Source organism: Atractosteus spatula, chromosome 7, assembly GCF_055471065.1.
Source record: "Atractosteus spatula isolate fAtrSpa1 chromosome 7, fAtrSpa1.hap1, whole genome shotgun sequence".
NCBI classification, from domain to species: domain Eukaryota; kingdom Metazoa; phylum Chordata; class Actinopteri; order Semionotiformes; family Lepisosteidae; genus Atractosteus; species Atractosteus spatula.
This window is the reverse complement of record NC_142712.1, coordinates 50,934,238-50,962,228: the sequence shown is the minus strand read 5'-3', so window position 1 is coordinate 50,962,228 and position 27,991 is coordinate 50,934,238. Positions and strand designations below refer to the sequence as shown.

Genomic DNA, 27,991 nt, shown 5'->3' with positions numbered 1-27,991 from the left:
TTTACTTTGGATTCATCTTTCCTCCCGTGTGTATATTTGTCACACCTTAACCAGGCCAAAGTAATGGCGCTTAAACGCAGAGATGACACTTAAATGCACATTCGCACTGTCTCAACCGAACATAATCTGACAAGCCCCGCCCTGCGTGCTGATTGGCTGTAGGCAGGGAGAAGGCGGGGGAGAGGCGTCTTTGGTACATAATCGGGCGCCCCGGGTTGGTCTGTGGTGACGACAATCTGGCGACCGGCTTCCGCCCCCTTTTGAGCGATCAAGTTAGAGTGAGCGGCGGCACAGTGGCTGAGAGGTGGTAGCTGCCCCGTAAGTCTAACACTCTGCTCTGACTGGGTTACTAAATTAAAAAAAAAAACAAGCTAGCTCACACAAAATGGACATGAAGAAAAGGATTCATCTAGAGCTGCGGAATCGAACGCCGTCAGACGTAAGTTCTTTTCATACATTCTTGGGATTTTTTTCCATAGGCTTTATAAAGTACTGCCCTTGATTTTCTGGCTGCCGAATTTGGGGTGCCCATATAAGCGCGTGCGAGTGTGAGCCCAGTTGGAAGGCAGTGGATTGAATGGGTATTGTGTCGTGGAGGTGAAAGTTCCTAAATTTCGGCAGATGTGCCCAGGCTGGTGCGCTCCAGTGGGTTTTAGTAACTTTGGTCGTAGGCTGGCTGGCACGCTATGGTTATGCAGCGTAGTTACCCATGGCACGGCGCTCCTCCGCTAGCAGGCTGTGTGAGGAGCCATATTTGTAACTTTGTAGTCCTCGCGAACGCGCCCTTTTCCCTCTAATCAACAAACAATGTACACTGACAGATATTTCGGTCCCTTTAGCTATTGCTCTCCAGTGTGATCGGCGTGCAAGTTTGACCTGGGCACTTTCGTGCGTCCGATTAATTACAGAATCGCAGGGGCTCCGCCGATTATAAAATAAATAACTTCGGATGGGACAAAAATAGTCCATCGCTGGTGCCGTGGAATCTGCTGCATAATTTTTAAAGAGGCAATGTTGAGACGAAGGGCTTTCTTATTAAGTAGCAGCTCGATTTTTTATTCACGATAATCGTTGAATTAAATCGATTAGGTCACTTTTTTTTACAGTTATTACAGAAGTAACTGATTTTCTGTTTTGCCAATTTATCGAGTAGTGCTTGCTGTGAGACTCGCCAAGAGCGATACGTAAAACGTAAATATTAGGTTTTGTCGATTTTTGAGTATTTTATGTTTAAAATGTCCTTAGATACGTAATCAGAGCGGTTCAAAGGCACAAGGCGATTCCCCAGCCCTTCGGACGACAGGTATATTAAATACAAGATCTTTTCTTGTTGGTTTATAGTGGAGAGGGAGGATTGCAAGTAGCGCCCGTTGTAACGGAGTTCAGCTGGTTAATTCTCGCCGAAAGTGTCTCCGGAGTGAACCGACTGCGTGTTCGCAGTGTTGAAGCGCTGCTCCGGACTCGCCGGTGCAAACACAGCGTCGGCTGCTCGCGGCCAGTCTCGAGCTCCTCGAGGCTGCGAATGTTCGTTCCCAGCGCCGCGAGCTCGTGCGAGGCTCGGACCGCCGCCGCGGGTCGCTTCGAACCTGCGGATGACCGGGGCTGCTCGGTTTCACCGTTTTTGCCTTTTAAACGTCGAAACGTGCCTTTTGGAGACGTCTGAATCGTAATCTAGGACAAGCCGCCATTTTATCAAGCAACAATGGCAAAAATCTAAATGGAAATGAAGGTGCACCACTTAAAACTGCCGGTTTCACGACAGTGGTAATGTGCGTCACGCGTTGCATCTGTTTTCGTGTAACTTTGAGCTTTTTTTCAAACGCAATCTGTTTTTAATGTCGCGGACAATTACCGATATATTATGATTACGCCGCCACCCCCCGCCCTCCTTTAAACGCAGAATTGCTCAGTGCACGAATCCTAGGTCGCCGTGTGTTGAGGCTTTAAACTGGATTGTAAATCGTAAGGAATGTCCCATAATCTGGGCGATACTGTACTGGGCATTGAAAGGAGGGTATCCAGCGCGAAATCCGCTGTTTAGTCAGCCATTTTGTCTGTGTGGCGTTGTCAAGTTGGCGAGTGAACTGTTTATGTACATTTCCCCCCGACATAATTGGTTAGCTAAAAGCCTACGCTTAATTTCCAGGTCGGTGTATTGACAAGATGTTATCAAGATTAAGGAGCCGAAATTGCGGTGATGTTCCCTCAGCGATGAGGGACTGTACTGGTGGCTGGGAACTGTAACTTGCGTCGCTGGACGGATATGGATCGGTGGAGCTGGGCTCTGTAGTCGCTGCTGGCCGGGCTGTTCTCTTAGGGTGTATCTGCCGGCGTGGGTTGCCCGTTCTCACCAGATTGTGACTTTCTTCGCCTTGTTTTTTTTTCTTTTAACCGACACGGAGTCGGACGGTGGCGTGTCGCGAGCAGGCGCGCGTTCGCCGTTCCCGGTATTGTCCGTCCGGGGGGCTGGCTCATCCCAGAACATGTGCCTTTCAACCGGAGCGAGGGCCACTGCGCTGCCTGGCGCGACTGTGGAAACGTGGACTGCGCTCGAGAACGGGAGTAGCGGTCTACACGTGAGACCGCTGTGACTCCACGTGCCGGGTCGAGACGGCCGGTCGCGGAACGCGCTGAGGAGGAGCGGGACCGCGCGGCACCGGTGGGGGTGCAGTTATAACCCGGACAGTGCTGGGAAGAGGGGTTTGTCCACGGGCGTCCGTGTCACGGGACGGGGCTCTGAATGTGAAAGCTCCAGAAAAGAGTGGGTTAGCAGCGCAGCGAGAAAAGAAGCCCCCGCCCCCTCCCCACGAGTGGGCTTGTTCGACTCTCTGCACTTGGACTGCAGATAATGTGACGGTGCCGCGCGTGGTATTCACTCGTGGAGGCTTTTGTGAGGAGGGGGGGATGCAGGGTCTTTTAAATGGATTCGTGTTATAATCTTGATAACGTTACGCCAGCCTTCAGAGCTGTCATGCTCCCAGGGTGGGGGGGGTGAAATATTCCAGTTTGGGTAGGTCTTGAGTTCACATACTGTCGGGCCAACGTCGACGTGAATGTCATTTCACTTGGTGTTCAAGTAATTGTAAAAACGTGTAATGGGGGAGGGAGAGAGGAGGGGGGGGGAACAAGCTCCTTCACACGCAGCGCTGGTTTCTCAAGCTGTCAGGTTGTGCATCATAGCTGTTAGGTTGAGGCGAGCAAGGTTTGAGCTCTTCCTAAGTCTTCCAGGCTACAGTCCTGGATAACAGATGCCTGGAGTAGTACTGTGGAGGATGGTTTTCGGGGACCGGGGCTGCTTCACTGCCGTGTGTGGGCAGGAGCGTCCAGGCCTCGCACCTCTAGCCGGCCGAGTGGCACACCTTGCCCCTCCTCGTCACGCCTGGCCTGGACGGGTTTCAGGAGGAGTTCCCCCCGCCCACCCCCCACGGCTCAAACGCTCCGGGGCGGGAAGACTCGTTGAGGGAGTATTGCAGTTCCCAGTGACCGGCATTCATTCGTGAGCCCATTAAAACTTTAATAAATCAGCCCGTGGAAGCGAGTCATTTATCTTGGGAAGATTTTATATCGTTAATAAAAAGAGACCGGTTTTCACATTGCGTTCGCGAAGTTGTTGTGTGTTTCGAGTCAACGCTGTAACCACTGTGAGGAGCTGACCTTGTGAGCTGTTTTATCGGGGGGGGGGGGTGTCAGAATTGTAATTTTAGACACTTTGCATGCTGTTTCATTCGGGCGTAATTATTGCTTTCGATGTGTTGTAGTCGGGCTTTGTGCCAGATTGCAGAGGACGATTGATGAAGCTCATGTTTTGCGGAGTCCGATCTGCGTTGACTCTGTTCAACAGGCGCGGGGGAATCTGACCGGGTTACGGGCTTCGAAGTTGGAATTTTAATTTCTTGTTTGGTGTGGTTAATTGACGCGATTCATTTGTATTTTGTTCTTTTTAAATATCCTGATTGCCCCCTTTTCCCACGTGAATTCTGCCCACATTCTGGGGGTTTGTTTCTGTACGAGATCTACTTTTTGTGTCAAGCTCGGCATCTGATATACCCAGCATGGCTGTTCCATGTCTGAAATGGCAGTGTCAGAGGTGAATACGATCCGTACCCTAGTATTAATTCCTCGTTCTGGCTCGGTGCCATTTGGAACCTACCATCTGTACTGGAGAGTACTACGCTTTCATGCCAGTGTTTAATGTTTGTAAGGTCTTGCTGATGTGTGTGTCACCCTGTGCAAGCTACACTCTGTGTCAGAAGTTGAAAACAACAATGATCTGGCTCAATTTAAGCTTGCTACAGAAAACTACAGTCTGACCTATTCCAGCATTCTCTTATCACTGGGATTTGCTGTTATGTGGACTGTCACAAACTCAAGATTGTAGCAGCAGTGTATTCAGTAACTCAACAAATTGAGTTGCATAAGTCAGGAGGTCCTGCAGAGCTGACAGAGTAGCCAGAGATGTGCCTAACCTCACCTCTTTGCTACTGTGCATCTACAGAATCTCAGTTTATAGCAAATTAAGAGCCTTCAACCCCGCTTTGTATATATTTTAATCTAAAAGACAGAATCATAGGATCACACGCTTTTCATGCGTGTGTTTTCTAATTCTCGCATTTTTTCTCTCTTGCAGGTTAAAGAGCTTGTTCTAGATAACTGTCGCTCCAATGAAGGTAAAATCGAGGGTCTCACAGATGAATTCGAAGAACTGGAATTTCTAAGCACAATCAATGTAGGCTTAACATCAGTGGCAAACCTGCCTAAATTAAACAAACTTAAAAAGGTAAGGCCTCCTCTTCTGTGTCGAAGCGCGTGGCGGTCTGCTCTTCGGTGAGCGGGTTCTCGTTAAGGACACGGGGTTTTTTTGCCGTCTTGTGTTGCAGCTTGAGCTCAGTGATAACAGAATCTCAGGGGGGCTGGAGGTGTTGGCAGAGCGATGCCCGAATCTCACACATCTCAACCTCAGCGGCAACAAAATCAAAGACCTCAGCACTATAGAACCTCTGGTGAGTGACTCCTGGGGAGCCATCTGGAGCGTGTGTGTGTGTGTGGAGGGGGGGGGGGGGGTCGTCTCTGGGAGGGGGATTCTGAAGGAGGGAAGGCAGGTGTTAACATGTGGTGACGAGCGTCTCCTGTGTGGAGTGAGGGATGCTGGCGAGCTCCTTTCCTCACATCCTTCCGTAAGGGAGGAAGGTCCGAGTTAGATGGCTGCTAATCCAGTTGTAAAAAAAGAAAAGGAGGGGTGCAAGCATAGCGCAGCCGGTTGGACGCTGCTCGGACCCGCTGGATGATGAACAGGTGCCCCCCGTCTTCCTTTCACCCCTAGAAAAAATTGGAAAACCTGAAGAGTTTAGACCTGTTCAACTGTGAGGTGACGAACCTGAACGACTACAGAGAAAACGTGTTCAAGCTGCTGCCCCAGCTGACGTACCTGGATGGCTACGACAAGGAGGACAAGGAGGCTCCCGACTCGGACACCGAGGCCTACGTGGAGGGGCTGGATGACGAGGAGGAGGATGAGGAAGGTAGGGCACTCCGCCTGCTGTGATGGTACATTGTTGTAGAAGCGGCTGTAACGGAGCACTGCCCCAGAATGCTGTAACAGAATGGGGAAGTTACCCCAGCTTCCTGTTCTCATCTGTTTGTGGAGTAGAACTAATGGCCTTGGGTAGCGTTGGCATCAGGCTCTGTATCGTGCACCGCCTCGTGATGCTCACCTGGCGTCTCGTGCGGCAGGCACTCGGTTTCAGTGTCACGTCCGCTTGTTGTAACGTGGAAAGAAACACAGTCCATCTACATTATATGGTTGCGACAGAAAGGCGTATCTATTCACGGTAGCGAGTGAGGCCGCAAATTCTGGCCCCTCTCCTCAAACCTCGTTTAAAGCAAGCAGGCCAGATTCCTTTCAGTTGCTTGGATTTGAGGGATGCAGGGTTAGAGGGGAAAGGTCAAGTGTGAGAGCGGTCCATCAGCAGCTTGGGATCTGCTCGGTCCCCCCTGCCTGTGGGTCATCTTTACTTTGAGGACTCCAGGATGAAAGTTTTTTTTCCCCTCCCCCACACATCTGAGTTTTGCTCCCTCGTATGTCCGCGAGTTTGGTTGTGGAGCCTGACAGAGCTGTTGAGTTGGAGGTCACTGGGAGTCCTGCGTGGCCGAGGATGGGCTGGCGTCACTCTGCTTCTCCCCCGCTGGAGAACGGCAGGGGGAAGGGCTGTAGAACTAGAGAACACAGGAGATCTTATTAGTACAGTATTCTGTAGTCCTCATGAAAAAGCGCGACACACTAAGTCCTTGTTTGGGAGCCCGGCCGTGATGAGAATTTATACGGTTTGTTCTGCCGAAATGAGCTGAGGTCTTCAGGTTTGCATCTGCTGCAGCTGTGTGAATCATCCAGGCCTTGTGTCCTGGAGAGGTCCGAGCACAGGGGCTTGAGGTGGAGTTCTGTGTTCAAGGATCCAGTCTCGGGCACGTTCTGCTGAAGAGAGCAGCACCTGCTACCCTCCTCCAGCTCCACTACACAACTGAGACAACTGCTTGCTCTATCGGCGTCGAGATCTGTTTTTATTGGCATGTGTGCTTGCATGCCCGGAGTCTTTTAAACCATTGTCAGCTGAGATTAAATACCTAAACCACATTAACTTTAGGTGATGGGTGATGTATCGTTGGGAGGTAGCCTGCTGTGCACTTTAACAAGTGTGTTGTCTCTGTAGAAAGGGTCAGGTCTAGATCTAGGATGAAGCACTTGTTAAAAACCGCTGAAGTATAAGGGGTGCTGTGCTGGGTTTATGGTAATGTGGTCTTTCTCTTTGCAGAGGTAGAAGAAGAGGAGTACGACGAGGAGGTGGCCCCAGGAGAGGAGGATGAGGAGGAGGGTGAAGAAGAAGAGGAGGATGAGGAGGAAGGAGAGGAGGAAGAAGAGGACATCAGTGGAGAGGAGGTGAGAGCTGGGTTTAGGCTGAAGGGGGCACATCACATGGTTAACTGCCCCCTAGTGGCCCAAGAAAGCAGGTCAGATTTCATTTTATGTGAAGAAATGTGATGTACGCCGAACCTCAGGGGAGACATTTGTGGTAAAGATGGGTGTGCTGCCAGCTGCTTATAGTTCTCTGCAGGTTCTGAGGGTGTGAATCAACATCGGTGGCTTTCGTCATGGATTGTCACTGTCCCTGTTTTTCCAAAGTTTGTTTGCTCAGCTTTTGCACTGATTTTCCCCCTGTTCTTTTTTTTATTCCACTTATAATTTAACACAGTTCAGCTCAGTAGCCTGGCCAGACTTTGTCTGAGAGGAAATACAAACTTAAAAGTATGTGGGACTGGTTATGTATGGCAGGATTCTTATTTTGTTTGTAATAAGGCAACATTTTAACTGCCAGAACTATGTTAGGAGAATGCTTTAGTTTATTTAGTAGGCAGTGTCTTGTTTAAAATCACTCTGCTTGCTCATAGACTGGGTTGATCTTGATGTTGTGGTCCTTTAATTTGCACTACCAGTTCAGCAGATGCTTGTTTGGGCTTTTCAGCAAGAGTCGATCCAGACAGAACTGTGTAGTGATGTCCAAGCTGGACGAACCGTTTTGAACACTTCTCTAGACACAGCTGAGAATTGGGCTTTGCGCCATGCCTGGAGAGCACACTGGGAAACTAAAGAGATCCAGCAGTAAAGACAAGTTATTGCATTGTGCAGGTCACTAGACCAGGTAGCACATTGGCAGATTAGAGGCAGTGTGCTAATATGCAGCTCACAGTCATTTTTATTTTGCAGGATTCAGCATCAAGTCATTCATTTACAGCCTTGCCGAATTCAATACAAGCATTTAGGGTTTGTTTTTGCTGAAGAGTAACTCTTAATGCTTTTGTATAGGTTAACAGACTATTACAGAACTCCCCTGTTATATAGCAGGTTGTCTAGTATAACACAAGGCCAGTGACCTATAGAGAAGCAGAGGGAAAGGGATGTCACTGTAGGCAACAGGGCAATGGTAAATTCTTTAACTTTCAAATCTTAAGCTATATTGAAAGTTTTCATATTGCCTAAGGATAAACCTTAGCCAGCTGCCGAGTGAGATGCATGTTTATTTAAAAAAATGGGAGCAAACTTCAGGACAATGTTGTATTTGAAGTATTACATCACTTGGGTGTAGTTTCTTAATTCCAGTCTGGAGAGCATCTTAAATATATTGTGCAGGAGATCATACATCCATTACTCCCTTTTCATCAGATGTTTAGGTCTTGAGTTGATCTCCAGCACAGTTTGAGTTTCTGAATTTTGAAAGAAGTTGGCTCTCTTGTTCCAGGAGTGCTATCTGCTCTCCTGCAGTGCAAGGTGGAACGTGTCTGTAATTGTCTGGCAGTAAACTCTGTAAGTTGTGCTGGAGGGGAATTTTTTGGCACTTCACCAGCTGTAATCACACCTGGATAGGGCTCCTACAGCTCACGTGGGCTGAGAGATAAAGAGTTAAATCAAGCCTGATCTCAGTACTACAGGGAGGTGTTTTGATGTGCAACATGATGTTTTCATAAAATAGTGGGGCTTACACAAACCTTCTCACCATGCTAGTTGAAAGTTAATGACTATTTTATAATTGGCTCATAAACAAGTGAATAACAGGAGCATTGGACTTCACGTTCACTGGTGCCATTAATCATGAGGTGTCGATCAAGATTACCCATTGAGTTGGACATTCATATTTGAAGGTGAACTCTAAGTAACCACACATCGGTATATTTAGTTTCTGAAGGGCAGTGATTGTTTGATACAGTGGAACAGGCGCTTCTGCTGTATGTATAGTGATGGTAAAGGCTTAATGTTGCTGATCTGGCAGTGCTCCAGACGGCAAAGTACTTCGGCGCTCCATGCCAGCACAATATTGTAGGATCTGCTGGCTGGCTGTTGCTCTCTTACGCAAGTAGCTTCTCTTCTAGTTGTAATTGTTCATAGAAAGTTCAGTGGCCTAGTAGTCATGCAAGTTGCTTTTGAACGGCACTATCGTGACTTTCCTTTCATGCTGTAGTGAGGTGGGGAGATCTGGAGTGGATGGAGGGGACAGTGCTCCAATGTGAACTGCTGTATTTGTGTTTTAGGAGGAGGAAGAGGAGGAGTTCAACGATGGTGTAGATGACGAAGATGAGGATGACTTTGGTAAGCTGTGTCTTAAACCTCTTCTTCCTGACTGATTTGACTAGGTTTAGTTTGGGGGAAGTTGTGGATGTCATTGTGCTTAACCTCTGCGCAGTGGAGTTCCTGCAGTCGGATCTCAGGGGGACAGCCTCCTTTTCATTGCAATGTAAAACCCCACCTGCGATGTCAAGTGCCTGCTGCACAGGCACTGTGGAGATGAAGCTGTAAACAGTAATGCCAGAAGGGGGTGGCGGGCACTGCAGTGAAGCGTGGGGTGGTGGGCGGGTTGGCTCGGATGCAAGACAGTTTGGGGAAACTCGAGGCTGAGGTCTGCGTTTGTCTTCCTTTACAGAAGAGGAGCGGGGACAGAAGAGGAAAAGAGAGCCAGAAGACGAAGGAGAAGAAGAGGATTAAAAATACTTTCCACCCCTGTTGTGATCTGACTGTTTTTGCCCTGTATTTCCCTGTACAATTTTCTCAGTCGTCATGTGGCCGTGGGAATAGGAGATTTGATCCCGGGGAGGGGGGAGGTGGGGGGGTGCAAGTTGAATTTTATTTTATTTTTATTGTCACGCCCCTGTCTCAATTTCTCCTTTGCTCTGATGTTTCCTTGAATCTGTGAGAGAGACAGCAGTAGTAATATTTTCTAAATGGAGTGGACAGTGCAGCCCTTGTAAAGAAGTATTTCCTGTTTATTAATGCCTAAATGTGTATACAGGTTGCTGATGACTTGTGTATTTAAAAAAAAAGAAAAAACATACCAAAAACCTTTTATTAGAGTGCATGTCTGAGTATATTTTAATGTTTGACTACTGGTTTTCAGAAATCACCTATACCTATTTTTTTTCTTTTACAGTGTAAAATGTGCTTCTGTGATGTCATCAGTATGTTGTATGTACTGTTTAGGCATGGAAAAGAATGCATCATTCTGTCGACTAGAACATGCACAAAAATCACATTTTATTAGTGGTTTTTCTGTATGTCCTATACTAGAATACATTATGTCTGCCACTATCAGAAAATTAAAAAATGCATTTTTTTCCTGCTTGGATAGCTTCAGTATTTTGTTTTTGTAAATAGTGACCAAATTTTTTTTGCATTAGGCTTCATTTTTGATAATGGCAGACATCTTCATGAAATAATTTCAATTGTAACATTGAACTGTAATAAAATATGAAGTTATAAAATACCCGTGTACTACTTTGGCCTGTAAACAACAGTAACTATGGTTTGGAGTAGATGGAATCTGTGAATTTTCTTATGATAGTTTTTAACTTTCTTTTTAAATGCAGAGTGCAGAGGCAGACTTACTGAGCATGACCTGATATTTGGGCTTGTTTTCTTACATTCAGTGGCATATTACTAATGCAAAATTGTATTTTCTTACGTAGCAGTCAGTGATTGACTGAAAATGCCTCATGAATGTAATAGATTACTTTCATTTCCCTTATCAACAGTTTGAGTGATTTTGTTTTTCCTTTTCTGTATGTCATCTGTACAAAGGCAAACATTTGAAAAAAACTCTTAAGAGCCAGACTTTTGTTTTGTCCTTTTTTGTCATTCAACAATTTCAATAAATCTTTTTTTATAACTTTTTGTGGGTTATTTGACTGGAATGGACCACTGAGATGTGGAGCCGATAGCAGGATGTCCCAAGTGAGATCTCGGCAGGTCTCAGTTGCAGAACTGGGATTAAACCTGAGCTGTTTGATTCTTTGGAGCCAGATTTGCACAAGCACATCTTGCACTGAGTAAGCAGCACAAGTGAAATCATTGCTATTCAGAGCATTTCAATGCTTCCTCTTTCTAGCACTTTGCTTTTAAGCATGAGAGTGAAGATGTGCAGCTTTTCATCTTGATTCTCTCAAACTCAAGTCCCTCTTTAGTGGCCTTCTTATCAATCAGTGGTGTCTGTGAGCAGCAGGGCAGGCAAATGATCCCAAAATGGGAATTATTCAATGTGAATACACTAGAAAATGTACTTTTTTTTGCCTTTTAACCTGGGATGAACTGCAAGTTGGGGGGAATGATGATTTTTGGGCACATGTCCTTTGACTTTACTTGTGTACCTAGTATAAAAAACTGGTTCTAAAATCAAGTTGCTTTGCTTCTAAGTCAGACGGTCTCTTTGTAGCAGGTGCACTGATGTTTTATTGAATGCACGTTGATCAGCATAATAAACTCATATATCACCTTAGTCACCAGCAAAGAATTACCGCTGAAGTCACAGATGAACAGTAGGTGGCCACTGTTGTAAATAAATCCAAGCAGTACACCTGACATACTTTGCACCAGGTTCCAAATGCTGTGTTTTGGGATTTGGTCACATACCTCTTGTACAGCCCAGACAAGCCATGTGCTTGTTCAGTGTTCACTGGTCTTGTGAGCCCTCGATGCCACACGTCCCACAGCAACTTTTGTCTGACAAGCAGGGCATAAGTGGCACCTGCCAAGAAACCCTCTGTTACACAGGAAGCTGGAAGATGGGTGCTGTCCCACCACCCCGTCATGCAGGAAACGCAGTAAGTGAGGCTCTGCAGTCAGGCTGCTGTCAATCAATACGTTCCATAGCTCCACTGATGATGCACTCCAGACCAGCATGCCCGGACAGTCCCCGGGGACTGGTTTATTGTGCACAACAGTTGGCATGTAATTCCTCATGTCTGCACCACTCTCGCTGACCTCCATCACAGTAGACAAAGCACAAACCTTGATTCGCCCCCCCCAAGAGGATTTGGATCCAGTGCTGCCGAGTCCACCTGAAGGTGATCCAGCATACTGGCAGCAGGTAAATCCCTCTCCACTTCACCTGGCTTGCCTCATCTTATTACCATAGCCCAGCCCCCTCTCTCACCAGCACTCCAGTGATTCACAGGCAAGAACGATCAGTCCAGCGAAATCGGCCCAAAATGTCTAATCAATATCCTAAAAAAATTAGTATGCCTCATCATCCTGAAAACAAAGAGCAAAGGGTTTCTGCTCATGCTTAGCATAACAGTGGCACCTGAAACACTGGTTTAGCGTTTTGTTCCATCTTTAAGTGTTTGACACAATTAGGCCACTCCAACACCATCTCTTGTCGAAAACAAAATCTTGCTGAAGAACAAAAAAATAAGTTTTGCAGTTTGGCAGTTTCCTCCGAGGGATATACGTTTTCGGAAGGTTTTGAGAGGTAGAGTTCAGAGGCCACCCACCAGTATAAAACCAGTACTTTTTCTTAGTGCAATTTTAATTTGTACATAATGCCAAAACAATGGAACCAGAAAGTTTTAGAGAGCACTGAGTGTGTTGCGTTATCTCTCTATATACGCCGAATATAAACGTTACTTTTCTTTGTGTGGGATAGAAACGAAACGAGCACACTCACATCATAGGAGACGATCAGCTTCCCCCGTTAATAGTGCCCGCTGTGGCGATTAGATTTGACCAGTCCTGAGCAGGGAAATGTCTGACAAGCACGTCTTCTGTGCTGAATCCCCTAATTGTAAATTTGCGGAGTTCTCTCACTGCTGCTGTATCGTGACCCCAACTGTCTGACGCACCCCTTTAATTAACTCCCGGGTCACCTGTGTTAGTTCTCAAATTAAGCAGGCCAACACTGTCAGACGCTACAGGAGTTACTACAATCTGTGACAAAAGGAAGCAGATCAACTCGGCGTTTTTGCGTAAACGTACTACAATATTACACTTTATCGAGTGTTTATTAAGAATGTTTGGAGCCTCTCTTCTGGTTTCTGAGCAGGTGTAGTGATGTTTTGCTTCTAAATGGGAAATCGACACATTACCCCTAATGTTTCATTAAAAAAAGATTGAGATCACAAAGCCCCACACATGTTAAACCCATACTTAAATTCAAGGCGGCAAATTGCGGTTGTAAAATGATGTGGGATTGAGTGCGACAGGTCTCCGGTGTACTGTCCGGTTCAAGCTTCGTAGTTCTCTTTGTACTGAAGGACTGGAGGGAGCGAAGATATGCATTGACGAAATTTAAGATCAAAGCCTCCAAACCACTGCTTTAATAATATCATAACCCTTCGTGTGCTCCGTTTGAGTTTCTTTTCCATTCGAGTTATAAGATGAGGGGCGGTGAAACTTCTAAATTAACGTTCATTAAACGAAAGACGAAGGGCAAAGAAGGAAAAAGTCGTTTTGTTTTCACATTGAAAACTGAGCACAACTCGACGCTGCTAAACCACCAGAGGCTCGGGAATTGACACTCGCATTTTGTGTATTGACACACTCCGATGAACAAATAGTCTAGCCTGCTTCTCACAAAATATATATATATATGAAAAACTATTAAGTATTTTCATGAGTTGTTTTCCTTTCAATTATGAAATGCTAGAAAACTCAAAGCCGTGACGTACTACAATATGAGTACTTCAACATGCTTAAAATAAGACCCATAGCCCAAGGACGAGCCTGAGATATCGCTGTTAAAAGGACGATTGGTATGTTTGAAAAAGACGTTACTGCAATTACGCGAGTAATAATTCTAATAGGCGAGAAAATGGAGGCTTGCTGGAGGGAAGGAGTTGCAGACGCTTTTTGGGTAAGGAAGGAAAGCCCGCCACCTGCTGGCCACTCGCGTTACGAGCGTTTCAGTATTTCTGGGGCGCAAGGGTGTCCAATGAGCCGTGAACCAACATAAAATGACGTCATGAAAATAAGGCACATAACATCATAATCTGCTTTAATGTCGACAGGCTTGCCGTCAAAAGTCGGTGCTAAATGTGCTGAAAAGGCTTTATAAAATGAAACAAAAATTAAAAGATCAAAGCATTATTCTTTTCCAATTTAAAGTAAAAAGCGAGTAAGATTTATTCTTAATTACCCACATTTAAAGAATCTGCTACACAGTTATTTCACTTTATATGTATTTGAACACTAATCCAAAAAAAAGAGCATACAACTTGCAAAACAGTGAAGGTTTGCTAATTCCTGTGTAATACATGACTTTTTAAAATTAAACTCCACATTCCATAGTGCTTTGAAAATGCTCACAAAAAAGTCTCCGCAAAACTATTTTTACCCATACATGTGGAGAGAGTGGGGCTCAGATTGTTGATGAAGTGGTATGTTTTTGTTCACAGCTGTACCAGTGGTGTACATAATGAGCCATAAACACAGCCTTTGACACCATAGGAGATGAATACATCAAGCCTCTTCGGTGTCACTTTGCTCATGTTTTGAAGGGGTGTGTGAAATGGAAAAAGATTCTTCCCTTGTTAAAGTGTTAGTGATAAATCTGCTTGATCGCTGATTGGGATTTTCTGAGCATGACCATGGATTTGCTGTGCAGCTTGTCTGCGAGGCTAGCCTGTGGATAGTCCAATGCATTGTAGAATTCACCTCCAACTGGGTCTAATTATTTAGCTGTTCGTCAACTGGATCAATCTAGCAGCGAAGGTGCTCTGCAGAGGAGAATATTAGAAGGGCCACAGGAGGAGTCTCACAGTTATTCACAAAACAGCCGGTCGAGCCTGATCCTGCCCTGTGCATCGGCACTCGGGAGCTTCTGGGCTGGTTCTGTTCTGCCACTGCAGTTCCCACTGCGGGTGAACGCTGGGGCATGAGGTAATCTCAGATTGAATTCCTCTGCAAGGCCAGTCTTGTGTTCCCGCCAACAGACACCCGATCTTTAACGGAAAAAAAACAACACTGTGTGGAGGAGCGCACGAGAGACAGACAAGGTTCATAGCCCGTTGTAGCGACGGCGATTTTGCAGAGATTTCCCAGGGTGCAGTAAGGTAGCATCAGTCACGGGGAATCCCCTTTATTTTTGCGTGCTCACGCTTGAGATGTGCACTGCTGTGTCCTGCTGGTTTCATTTGCAAACCAGATTGATATATTCATCCCATGGCACTGTGTACACACAGACCCGCATTTCTGAACTCGCAGCCCTCAGATAAAGCTGAGATTCTCCAGTCATACCCCCAGCACTTTGGTATTGGTAAAGTTCAGCCTTCATAAAAAGGATATTGTTAGCATTTGTATAGGAGATCAAAGCGCTTCACATATAGAAGGGCCACCTCATTTATCATTGATATGGAAGTAACCATCATCTGGGTAGCATGTGGCAGAGATTATGTGCCAGCAACCTGTGTTGCTGGGTCTCCCCCATCTTGTGCTTGGTTTTGTGATGCATGCACACTGTCTTTGTATCACCACTGCTGCTAGATTAACTGCAAAAGATATGAGCTGGTATCTTGTAACATTACCTCAGCAACTGGCACCCCCGCTTCACTTGGGCAACCTCAGCAGTGTGTTCTCCGCGGTTAACCTGAATCCCCTGCCCTGGAGGAGGAGAGTGAATATCCATCTTTTGTCGTGGAAGGGCCTGTGGCTCTGTTATAACCACACACTGAGTAAAGGAGGTCTTCAGCCCTGGTTCATAATTCATGCAGCCTGAACTTAACATGACTTTGGCATGTTCCAGAGGACTTCCCGTTGGTCCGCCTGTTAGCCGTTGTGCACAAACGCGTTTGGAAATGGGGCCGCTCAGTCCCCCTAAGTGGTGTGTGGTCTGGTATGATGCAGGATCACGAGAACATAACTACATAGCTTCGAAGGAGAGGAGGTTTAGACCGGTGCCATTGTCCACTTAGAAGAGGCCTTGACCCTGACAGTACTGTTCACATGAAAGAGTAGAAGCAGGCTGTGGTGTTCCTTTTCATTTGCTCCCCGGAGAGATGACATCCCATCACACCTGCTCTGCATGGTTCAATATTTCATCTGTACAATGCCCTGAAAATAAAAACTCCAGAGACCACGGCTGTTTTTGTTTATTTTAATGGGGTGTAAATACAGAGATGCTTCATTTTTCTCCCACAGTCCGAAGACATGCTGGGAGGTTGATCGGCCCTGGAGTGAGTGTGTGTGTCTGTGTGTCTACCGTGTGGTGGACTAGTGACCTCTCCGGGGCGTATCCTTCATTGCACCCATTACTTGAGGGGCTGGGCTCCAGCTCCGCCACGCCCCTGGATTGTATGCAGTAGTTAGAAGATGGATTGAGGATGAAATACCACGATCTCCGTATTGCACTTGTAATACTGTATTGCATTTTTGTATCGGCTAAATTGTCTGATGTGATTCTTGCTCTTTCAGTAAGAAATCCCTTCCTTTGTTCCTTATGACCGAGAAGTAAACTCTGGTTTCACAGGGTCTTCATATCCTCCCCTGTGTGATGCCACAACTGGTATACCTGACAAAGTGGAGTGTCGCACCTCCATACAGTTAATAAGACACACTGACAGATGGCAAAGGACTGTTACCAAAGTTAAGACAATGCAACAGTGAAAAGAGGTTGGGATTTTAAAATGATATATTACACAGTTTATTAAGAAATACATTTTAATAGTGTTAACTGTTAAATAAGACAAAAGGTGGGATTGCTGGATGTCACAGTACTAGCTCTGTACACTGCATTTTGTTTCATAGGGGTTCCAGTCTTTGTAGTTAGGAGCTCAGTAATGATTCCAGTTTTGTTAAGGTGCAGCTCCCTCTAGTGTCAGAACACCACACAAGCTCCGTCACTCATCTCTGCACACAAACGACAAGGCACAATCCCCTTCAGCTCCTAGTGCCCAATATATATACAAGGCATCACTACTCTCAAACCTACTGAGCTCAAAGTGGGATAATGCATTAACTACATATATCTGTAAGTGCATAATTCCTAGTTTGTTTTAACCTGGTGATGGTTGCATGATGTTTAAGGATAATTTGTGCTCTCGGGAGTGTGGAATCAGAGGAGGTGAAGCTTTGGGTGGCTAGCAAAATGCCTGTCTCATTCTCCAAACCACATATGACCAAGAGTGACCAGTGTCCTCCTGAAGGAAGCCAGACATGTGACTGCACTGCACCCATCCCATTCCATTGGCGTTCAGGATACACAACGGACACATTCCAAGACTCTGTGGGAGCGTGGCTGGCAGAGCTCCTAGCCAGCACAACAGAGCAGGTAATTGGCTGGCCCTCTTGTCCTTCTCTTGTTGCAAGGACTCCAAGTTGCTCATTACAAGTATGGAGAGCAGGGATCAGTTACAATTGAAATACCAATAGGAGTCACAGCAGCATTGTTAGCTAAAATGAGATATATGATACTTTACTAAATTACTTAAGCTACTGTAATTAAAAACTAGCGAGTGACATACTGTTACTTGTATAGGAATATTAGGGAAACAGTTCATGTAATGGTACTGATTCTTGTGCTGCGGAATTATCTTGATAGCTCTTTTCCCACCCTTTGACTCAAGTCATACTGTACAGACAGCCTTTCCACACACAGTTACTCCCACCAGAGCTTGACACTGGCTCTGGACCCCAGGCAGCGACCGCACCTGTGTAGCGCGTTTCATCGCAACTAGCATTGCATCGCCCAGGAACTCCCAGCAAGGCCACACATACACCTGCAGGGGCACACAGAAGGGCTGCCACCTCCGGGCTGGAATTCTGCCCACAGGAACAGCTTTGCCTGCTCTAATTAAGCCGAGGGGACAGTACGCAGGCCAGATCGGATAGCCCGTTCTTGGATTCTTCTGTGAGCTGGGAGTGGATGATCCTGCTCTTGGAAAGAGTGCTATGAGATTGAGAAAATCCACCGTACAGTCAGGATCTTAATTCACCGTGTCACTTCTGAAAGATGGCACCTCCTGTCGCCATACCGGGCCCTGCTTTCTCTGGGAAATTGTTCAACATCATTTCCTGTTCACCTCTTCAAACAGAGGTGAGCACCTCCAGTCTTGTAGGGAGTCTTGTAGTGCCTGCAGACTTTCCTTCTACACAAGCTTTTATTGACTGAATTGATCTTATTATTGTCTTAACTGGACCAATTCAACACCTTTCCATGAGTCCTTAGGTACTGGAGATACAAAGTGACCTCTGAGACCTGCTGGATTGTGACCCTCCGGTACTAGAGCTGTGCACCCCCTGTGTCTTCTAAGATTTTCCCATCCCAGTTCTGAGCTGACAATATCAGATTTTAAGTGGTATCGCTGCCCTGCTTGTGCTGGGAAGGGGGAAGAGGAGTGCAGTGTTGCTCCTTTGCTGTCTCTGATCACCACCAGCTTGCCAACACAGTGGTGCTGTTGTGGCAGCTGCCATCTTGCTCAGCGCAGCTAACTTTCCACTTCCATCACAACCTGCTGCATCCTTCTGCCACGCCCACTTTCTGTTCCCGCTCTGCAAGCGAGAGGCGTTTTCTTCTTTCTTCCGGAAGAGCTGGGTGCTGCTTCGCTTTCTGACTCTTTAGTGAAACTGTGTTAGAGGAACGTCATGTGGTCAGCGGTTGAGTGGAGAGTAAATAGAAGTACATTTAAGACTGAGAACAGGAGCCACTTCTTTACACAAAGGGTTGTGGGAGTCTGGAACAGGCTACTCATCAATTGCGTTAAATCTAATACCCTGGCTCCCTTCAGGAAACAGCTGGATGAGATCCTTGGGTCACTTAGCTTTTAGCAATCAAACCAGCTATATGTGCCGAATGGCCTCCTCTCATTTGTAATTTTCCTTCTGTTCTAGACCTGTGTGCTACCCTTACCCTGGATACTCTAGGATTTACTCTAGGATTCTTCTTTTGCCTGGGGTTCAGGTCATCTCCGGCTAGTCAGTGGCCCTGTAGTGTCATGTGGAGTGCTTTTCATTCTGTTAATTTCTCATCTTGGATTTAGAGCAGCTATGACTTACTCTTAAACCAAAGTAATCAGATCTGTAGGAAATTAAGAGAAAACAAACATTTTCAATTCTGTGGTTCCTACAGATTAACATGACCCGAGTCCACTGCACAGAAACTCCACCTTTCCACAGTGGTGGCCACCCACTGCTGTCTTCATGTTGTGTTTAACCAAGGAAACCTGAGCTCATCAGAATCCGTTTTTTTTCCAGTGAAGTTCTTCTTGTCTCTTCGTTAGTCCATTGTTCCAATCTGTGAGATACTCATGCATTTGAGCTCCTCTAGATCTTTTTAATGCCTTGTTCGTTGATTAGGTGTTAATGCTTCTAAATAAAAGGAGAAATAATAATGAGCAGGAGCAGGAAGATTAGCATATATCCTATTAGGTTTTTTTTTAAGTCAAGGGGTTTCAATTAACCCTTATGTTAAAAAATACAACTGAATAAATAATAACAATACCAACAATTTTAAAATAAAAAACATGTTAAAGAAAATAGCCCATAGGATGGAGTTGGGCGTCTTAAACATTATGTGCTCTGCACAGCCACATCCTTCAGATTAGATAGGAACAGAGCAATGATCACTGCAGCTTTCAGCAGTCAACACCCTCATGGAGCTTAAAGGAAGCAAAACATTCTGTGTTGCACCAATGTTCGCTGGAAAGCATGTGTCTGCTGGCCGAGAGAGAAGAGGTCATTCTTCGAGACCCGGGGGTCTCCTGGCCTGACCTGGCCGGTCAGTCATGAGATCGGCGTCTGTCACGTCTTGCCTTGCCCAAAGCGTGATGAGGGGCAGCTGTTGCGGAGGGCCAGCGGGGATGTGGCTGGGGGCTGTCCCAGGGCTTGCGAGGGCTCCTCCGAGGCCTGTGTTTGGGTTTGTGAGCAGCTGCAGCGTGGTGCAGGGGGAGGTGGAGCGTCTCCTTCAGGGCCTGTGTGGCAAGAGGCGAGTGGGGGGCGGTGGGGGGGGCGAGATGGGGGTCACATGTTCTTGGGGCTGTTCCTCAGGTTGTTGAGCTCCAGCTCCAGCTGGCGGATTCGCACATCCTTCTGCGCCAGCTCCTCCTTCAGCCGCCGCAGCTCGTCTTGCTGCCGGAAGAACATCCGCAGGAGCTGCCGGACAGGACATTGCATGACAATGCAGCATTTAATACTGCGGCGAGGAGGTGCAGTGGTATTGGGGCGAGGAGCTACTGCACCTCCTCGCCGCAATACTACTGCACCCCCTCACTGTCTATACCCTCACCACAATACTACTGCATCCTCTCACTGTCTACACCCTCACCACAATACTACTGCACCCCCTCACTGTCTACACCCTCACCACAATACTACTGCACCCCCTCACTGTCTACACCCTCACCACAATACTACTGCACCCCCTCACTGTCTACACCCTCACCACAATACTACTGCACCCCCTCACTGTCTACACCCTCACCACAATACTACTGCACCCTCTCACTGTCTACACCCTCACCACAATACTACTGCACCCCCTCACTGTCTACACCCTCACCACAATACTACTGCACCCCCTCACTGTCTACACCCTCACCACAATACTACTGCACCCCCTCACTGTCTACACCCTCACCACAATACTACTGCACCCTCTCACTGTCTACACCCTCACCACAATACTACTGCACCCTCTCACTGTCTACACCCTCACCACAATACTACTGCACCCCCTCACTGTCTACACCCTCACCACAATACTACTGCACCCCCTCACTGTCTACACCCTCACTGCAATACTACTGCACCTCCTCGCCACAATACTACTGCACCTCCTCACTGTCTATACCATCACCACAATACTACTGCACCCCCTCACTGTCTACACCCTCACCACAATACTACTGCACCCCCTCACTGTCTACACCCTCACCACAATACTACTGCACCCCCTCACTGTCTACACCCTCACCACAATACTACTGCACCCCCTCACTGTCTACACCCTCACCACAATACTACTGCACCCTCTCACTGTCTACACCCTCACCACAATACTACTGCACCCCCTCACTGTCTACACCCTCACCACAATACTACTGCACCCCCTCACTGTCTACACCCTCACTGCAATACTACTGCACCTCCTCGCCACAATACTACTGCACCTCCTCACTGTCTATACCATCACCACAATACTACTGCACCCCCTCACTGTCTACACCCTCACCACAATACTACTGCACCCTCTCACTGTCTACACCCTCACCACAATACTACTGCACCCCCTCACTGTCTACACCCTCACCACAATACTACTGCACCCCCTCACTGTCTACACCCTCACCACAATACTACTGCACCCTCTCACTGTCTACACCCTCACCACAATACTACTGCACCCCCTCACTGTCTACACCCTCACCACAATACTACTGCACCTCCTCGCCACAATACTACTGCACCTCCTCACTGCAATACTACTGCACCTCCTCACTGTCTATACCATCACCACAATACTACTGCACCCCCTCACTGTCTACACCCTTACCACAATACTATTGCACCCCCTCACTGTCTACACCCTCACCACAATACTACTGCACCCTCTCACTGTCTACACCCTTACCACAATACTACTGCACCCCCTCACTGTCTACACCCTCACTGCAATACTACTGCACCTCCTCACTGCAATACTACTGCACCTCCTCACTGCAATACTGCTTCAACCCCTCACTGTCTACACCCTCACTGCAATACTACTGCACCCCCTCACTGTCTACATCCTCAGTGCAATATTACTGCACCCCCTCACTGTCTGCACCCTCACTGCAGTACTGCTGCACCCCCTCACTGTCTACACTCTGCCCTGCGACACAACGTGGTGTCCTTGGTGTACACCGCCTTGAGCTCCTGCTCCCCTGCAATCATGAACTGGATAAAGCTGTTGTTGAAAATAATGTGATGTGCCTGTAATATTACAGCCATACTCTTGCGGAGTCAGTGTACAAACACTTGTTCACAGCATCAACAACTTTCATTTCACTGGAACACCTCTACACTGATAATTACTACGTACTGGAGTGTTATCAGCAGAAGAAGCAGTGCAGTAGGTCTGTAATAACAGTCAGTGTGGCAGTACCGGAGTATTGACAGTGAGGGTTTCAGGCTGACCAAGTGTGTGAGAAAGGGGGCTCACTGCCCCACCCCAGAATCCCAATGAACCACCTCACCTCGTTCTCGGTTCGGGGAGGCACGTTCTCCAGCAGGTCGATGCCGTTCACCACGACGCTCTTCTTCTCCTTCGCCGGGGCCTTGAAGACCAGCTGCGAGGGCCGCCGGTACCCCTCCCTCAGGGACATCAGTACTGGGTCTAGCGCACACACACAGGACACAGGACACAGGCAGGCTGAGCCCAGGCTCAGAGGAACGATGCGCTCGGGCCATCAGCCGGGAGAACAGTTGTTCCTCGAGGGACGTCATCCCACTTTGCCTGGGAACCAGGACCGGTCGCTCACTTGTTTTGCTACACGAAGAGCACGGGCTGGGCTTTACCTCGGTTGATCCCGCTCAGCCACTCATCGGCGGAAAGGGCTGGCTCTGTTCCTGGAGTCATTGGGTAGATGTCCTCCTGGTATGTCTCTGACTGCCATGCAGAAAGATGGGACATAGGTGAGTTTGCACGTCTTGCATGGACTAATTCTGTTTTTTCTTCCAGGGGCTGGAATATCCCCCACTTCTGCTGGTTTTCCCTCCAGCTGAGCTCCCTGCGTACTTGACTGAATATTAGTGTGGGCTAATATCAGAATTTTTCAATTCCTGGCTAGTGGAATTCAGGAATAAAGATTGACCTCACATTTGATGCCAAATTGGAGTCTTCAGTTGATGTGGTAATACAAAATGGGGTGCCAAATAAATAATGGGGTGCTGAAGTACCCTACCCTGAAAAAATCTTGAAAAGGCTGCAACATCTGGTGCCCTGAAGTTTCAGCACCCAACCATGTGAGTCTTTTGTAATGGCTATCTTCAAAATAACTAAGCTGAATATTAAAAGGAGCACCAGTCTCCAGAGAAAACCATTCCAATACCCGCATTTCCGAAATCAGGATGATCAAAGAGGAGAAAGCGTCCTCCTAGAATTGTCAAGTCTCTTGTGTGTGTTTTGCTAATCAAGCTGAGACCAAATCACAGGCTTCATCATAGCAGCCGGGAGGTCTGAGAATCTGTTGAAGATCTGAACCGTTTCAGGGACCCTGTGTTTTCAAAGTCATTATAAAAGTAGCTCCCTGTGAAAAACTGCTGCACAGTCCAAGCTGTGGCTCTGAGTAGACTTAGGCTTTTGCACCACTCTATCTATGCTTTTCTGTCTCATCCTCTGTGTAGTGGAGCTGCTGGGCCCTCCTTCCTACAGTACATGCAAAGTTCTCAGGGAAGAAAAGTACTTTACAAATGGAGACTACTATAAATTGTGCTAAGGTTGGGACTAGGAGCTCATGTAGAAGGCCGTGCTTTCAGACTGGAGTCCCTTCAGAAGTCCAGACCCACTTTAAGGACTCCACCACTGATCTAAATGGTTTTTGGAGCGGAGGTGGCACTCACCCTCCTTGGCACAATCATGGAAATGGGCTCGATCAGCCCCTTCAGCGTCACCAGCTTGTAGAATCGGAAGACTTCGCAGGCGGCCACGTCCAGGCCGTGCTTTGGCATCACACCTGCCCGGGGAAACAGCGGTGGTAAGGCTTTCAATACCAAATCCCATTACGTTCAAAGCCTTACTGCTGCCACTTCTCAGAAACCTAAAATTGTCATTATGCATCAGTTGCTTCCCAGTCTTGGTAAAATACTGTGAACCGGGGTACTTTTTTCTTCTTTATTTTACTTTTTAAATCACTTGTAGTCTTAACGTCACATCTGCTCCGGCCTTTTGCTGTCTGAGTGAGTTAGGATTTTGGGAAAGATGCTTCAAGAATCACTGATGTTTTTGCTGCTTCGGCATTTCACAGACAGGAGCTTTTGCATATTGATAAATCCCAATAACTGTATCAGTTTCGTGCGAGTCACAGCCAGTATGCAGTAACTCAGCTCAAACCTTGAGACAGAGAGGGAGGAACAAAGTTGAGCACGTGTGCAGGTGAAGGCAAACTTACCAAGTCCTTTCTGTGGGGCTGGGGATCTAAATTCCATGAGGTACTGGAGGTAGGGTTTCTCTGTGCTGATCTCGTAGTATCGAATATTTCCATCTCCCTGTAAACAAAGCAGCTCCTCAGCTCCTCCGGTGTGGCAGAGTCCTGATTTAATCTCTAAAGCCCTGTAGCACTTGGCAGAGGCTCACTGATTTTTCTTTTAGAGAAACCATGGGGAAGAACTCTGATCCCAGTTCAGGGAAACAAATAAAATATCCATGCAGTTTTATGCATTCCATATTTTCTGTGCTACAGGAGCTTGTATAAACTGGTACATTTCAGGCTCGTTGCCTTATGTTGAACAAAAGGCAATTGACCAACGTTGACTACACTGCACAGATGAAGTAGCTGCAGGACAGAGCCTGTGGTTACCTTTCCAGCCAGGTAGAGCATGTGCGTGTCTGCGTCGTAGAAAGGGAAGAGAAGCCCTGATAGTCCATCTATCTCCTCCTCTATGATTGGCATGGATAGGTCCTCCTGCATGAAGAGAACTGCTTCAGCTTACCCGTAATACGCTTCATCTCTCATCATCTACACTTAGACTGGTGTGTCACATCATGCCAGAAGCAGAGTACAGTTTAGTGAAGAGCTGTGCACTGATGGTTAAAACATGGTGAAGCACTGAGAGGTGTTGTGCCAAAAAAAACATGGAAATTCAATCAAAGCAAAGTAAATGCTACAGGCATGATGAAACCACAAGCACATTTTACAAGGGACTATCTCTAAATCGTCAAGGATGAACCATCTCCTCCTCATCCACAGCAAAGCACGCCAGAAAAGCAGTTCAAGCTGCCCCCTGCCCCATATGGTAGAAGGGAAATATTTGGGACGGAACTATGGTCCGGTTGTACTCGCTGAGCCAGGATCACACGCTGCAGGTGTGTACAGTATTTCATGCCCCATGGCTGCCTCCGGTCTCCTCACCTGATCCCAGAGTGCAATCTGCCGGGTGTTCCAGCGGGACACGCCTGTGGTCAGCAGTCGCTTCACGTTGCCCAGGAACACCACGCGGTTGACCTTGTGGTTCTTGCAGTTCGCCTCCTGCGCAGAAGAGGAAGGAGAGGTTTCACCCACCAGCGCTGCTGTTGCTACAGTCCTCGTGAGGGCGTAATAAACACCGCGAGCTCTACCAACGCATTCCCTCGCCTTTTCTGTGTGACAGCTCTCTGACTGAGTGGGTGGAGCAGCTGGAGATAAGAGCTTCTGTCCTGAAGCTTTAACTGTTGATCATCAAAGCTTTAGGCAAATCAGTACAGGATCTCAATTTGCCTGAATTGTTACTTCAATAAAAGTTGAAGTTGTATGGTGCTCGTCTTATGATTTGCATGTGATTTCAAAACGGGAATGAGGCATCGAGCTGAATTTATTCTACTGCGACGACGAGTGGGTTCACTCACTGTGAAAGATCTGTGTTGTTATAGTTCGTCCTGGGTAGACTTGAACATGCCCAGTTTTCCACAGTACAAAAATGCAGATTTCATAAAGCCTTTGATGACAAACATGAAGACTATGCATGGTCTGCATAAAGTGCAAAGCAGGAAAAACTTGTCTCTTTTCATTTATCCTGTAAATAGGATGTCAGCTGTTTCATGTCAGAAAATCGGAGAAGACTGCTTGGAATGGGATCTGAAAATCAGTAATTCAGGACAGGCTTCAGAAAGCAGCTCCTGTCATGCTGTGCCTGGGAGCAAGAGTCCATCTGAAGCCGAGCTATATGATGAACATGATCACATTAAGCTGTGTGTGGCTGAATTCTGCACTGGTCATGTAAAAATAAAATGTCTTGGCAGTGCAAACCGTTGAGCAATAAAATGTCAGACTCAAAGCTTGTAAACCTTTTCAGGGAAGATCTCTAAGAAGAAATGAATAGTAAGAGCCCTTAGTAGCTCAAGCCCATAGCTGCTTCAGCATTTGTAGGTTGTAACGGAACAAGTAAAGGTTTATTCCATGCTGAAAAAGGTAAGAAAAATGCAAAGTTTTGGATGTGGAGCCTTCTTTGTGTGTGAAGGAATGAGGCATCGAGCTGGACTCAGAAGAAGAAGGCTCCACAGCTGAAATGTTTTGCTTCTTTTCTTTTCAGCATGGACTAAACATTTACTTGTTCCGTGAGAGCCCTTATATTTTAAATTCCTATGTACCAGTGTGATCAGTAGCCTGAACATCTGTCTGCGGTTCTCATGAAGGCCTGTTCTCACTGTCAGATGCATTCATTCACAGGTCTCTCATGGTCAAGGATGATTGTCCAGAGCACTAATGGGTTAGTGGGCCTGCATCAGGAGTTTCATACTCAAAATTTGTAGAGAACTATAGTAGAGAACTTTCAGTATGGCATTGGAAGCTGGTATTAAATATTTACCTCTTTTTTTCTGCCATCTAATTCTCCCAAACTGTACTGAATTAAAAAAAAGATTGTCCTGTTACATTTGCAATTTGTAATTCGCTGCAATTTCTTTTGCAAAATTGGCCATAATGTTGGCATGGGAGTTTTACTTTCTTGATTATCCTACGCTGCCGGTGTCTTATTATTAAACATAAAGAGACGATTCTCCCATAGACTCTGAACTAAAATGTTCCTTTTGCTCGTCTCTTTGTCCTCCTGCGGGAAAGCTAGTGAGCGTGTGTGTTTCGCACAACGGGCAGGCCGCACCTGCAGCACGTCCCCAGAGCGCGGCTCGATGACGCGCAGCCTCTTGTCCTTGCAGGTGGTGGCCAGCAGGCTGCCGTCCGTGTTGAAGGACATGCAGAGGATGACGTCTGTGTGGCAGTCGATCATCTTCACCGGCTCGCCGATGTCCAGGTTCCAGATGAGGATCTGAGGGAGAGAGGATGGGGGAGGGGAGGTGATGGAGGAGGTGGAAGATCAGTGCAAGGTGATGAAGGGGGGTTAAACACGGAGCTGGGTAAAGCCTTTTTTTAAACTGGGGTATTCTATCAAATACATGTCCGCCATGCAGTTCTCAGACTGCTTTCTGTCTTTGCACAGGTGCTTCGAGAAGGTTATCATTGAAGAGGGCAGGACGTTCCCTAGAGAGGGCTGTCATAGTGATGGCACAGCAACACCCCTCCATCCCCCAGGCTTGCCCCCCTCGCCCCAGCCTGTACCCGCACAGCCGATACCTTGTAGTCGTACCCGGCGCTGAACAGGATGCCGTTGGTGGTGGGGTGCCACTCGATGAGGCCGACGCGCCGGCTGTGCCCGTACAGCTCCAGTACCGCCTCCGTCATGTTGCGCTTCAGCCCCCCCTCCGGGATCTCCCATATCCGCACCTGACGGACACACGCACCGTTGCAGCTCGCTGCTGCCACCCAGGGGCTGCTCACCGCGCTGCAGGGCTGCAGTGCCCGTCTCTCCAGAATAATCATCAGGTAACGAAGGCTTTTACTGTAATTACTGCGGGACACAACTTGACATCTGGTCGTATCGGTGTAAAGCGCAGGTTGGAGCCGATCTGACATAGCCTCATGTTGCATTTACTGTGTTCGAGCCTTATGGCAAGAGACCGCAGAGAGTTCGCAGTTTAGCCGGACTATGTTAAAAAAAAAATGTGAGACTTCATAAATACGTGGCATCAAAAATCCGAAACGATTAGAAAGTTCAGGCTGTACAATGTGGAAATCGTTTTCAATTATTGGACCGTTTCAGCATCCAGATGTTGATGCTCTCAGTGAGGATTATACCCGGGCAGGGTACTGAGTGAAGGACTTATCTTCTTTAACTCCCAGCGCAGTGGTGGGCTGATGTGTGGCCGTACTGAAAACAAGACTGTATTATACTGGCCTGGCGTGGGCTGGTCTAAGTGCACTTTACTCCTGCGGGACTGTAGACTCATGTTTGTTGTCCATTGTGCTGTGAGACACTTGCTTTGTTAACCTGTCTTACCCCTCGCTGCCCAGCATTCAGAGAGAACCATGCAGCTGTGTTGCTATTGTGTGCTGACACGGTGTGCAGTGTGTGTATGGGTGCGATGTGTGCATGTGTTGTGCAGTGTGTGTATGGGTGTGTGTGGGTGTGCAGTGTATGTATGGGTGCGATGTGTGCATTTGGGTGTGCAGTGTGTGTGCA

General features: G+C 47.1%; 2 protein-coding genes and 1 non-coding gene across 5 annotated transcripts in view; 2 read left to right on the top strand and 1 right to left on the bottom strand.

Moving 5' to 3' along the window:
- Positions 1–272: 272 nt before the first annotated feature.
- anp32a (acidic nuclear phosphoprotein 32 family member A) lies at positions 273–10,703 on the top strand. Of its 3 annotated transcripts, none has more exons than XM_088920155.1 (7): positions 273–439; positions 4,628–4,777; positions 4,878–5,000; positions 5,321–5,519; positions 6,807–6,931; positions 9,076–9,133; positions 9,465–10,703. In XM_088920155.1, the coding sequence occupies exons 1-7, from the start codon at positions 386–388 to the stop codon at positions 9,524–9,526; spliced, it is 771 nt and encodes a 256-aa protein (XP_088776281.1). In that variant the 5' UTR covers positions 273–385; the 3' UTR covers positions 9,527–10,703. The 3 variants fall into 3 exon arrangements, with proteins under 3 accessions (XP_088776281.1, XP_088776284.1, XP_088776283.1); XM_088920158.1 differs by lacking the exon at positions 273–439 and adding an exon at positions 1,453–1,729; XM_088920157.1 differs by lacking the exon at positions 273–439 and adding an exon at positions 3,980–4,087.
- LOC148831360 (small nucleolar RNA SNORA28) lies at positions 4,232–4,365 on the top strand. Its single transcript, XR_016091375.1, has one exon. It is a non-coding gene; the product is annotated as a small nucleolar RNA SNORA28 (small nucleolar RNA).
- Positions 10,704–16,418: 5,715 nt separating the features above from the next.
- LOC148831358 (coronin-2B) overlaps positions 16,419–27,991 on the bottom strand; it is a 51,887-nt gene continuing 40,314 nt past the window's right edge. The window contains exons 4-12 of the mRNA XM_088920280.1: positions 27,046–27,195; positions 26,576–26,740; positions 24,853–24,969; positions 24,301–24,405; positions 23,893–23,989; positions 23,345–23,457; positions 22,301–22,391; positions 21,979–22,118; positions 16,419–19,894 (exon numbers count right to left, since the gene is read on the bottom strand). Coding sequence (XP_088776406.1) covers positions 19,763–19,894; positions 21,979–22,118; positions 22,301–22,391; positions 23,345–23,457; positions 23,893–23,989; positions 24,301–24,405; positions 24,853–24,969; positions 26,576–26,740; positions 27,046–27,195 — 1,110 coding nt within the window. The 3' untranslated portion in view covers positions 16,419–19,762. The remainder of the gene's footprint in view (positions 19,895–21,978; positions 22,119–22,300; positions 22,392–23,344; positions 23,458–23,892; positions 23,990–24,300; positions 24,406–24,852; positions 24,970–26,575; positions 26,741–27,045; positions 27,196–27,991) is intronic.

Coding starts and splice junctions, on each gene's coding strand:
- anp32a (XM_088920155.1), top strand. CDS start 386: ATGGACATGAAGAAAAGGATTCATCTAGAGCTGCGGAATCGAACGCCG. Junction 440..4,627: donor GGAATCGAACGCCGTCAGAC/GTAAGTTCTTTT, acceptor TCTCTCTTGCAG/GTTAAAGAGCTTGTTCTAGA. Junction 9,134..9,464: donor CGAAGATGAGGATGACTTTG/GTAAGCTGTGTC, acceptor CTTCCTTTACAG/AAGAGGAGCGGGGACAGAAG.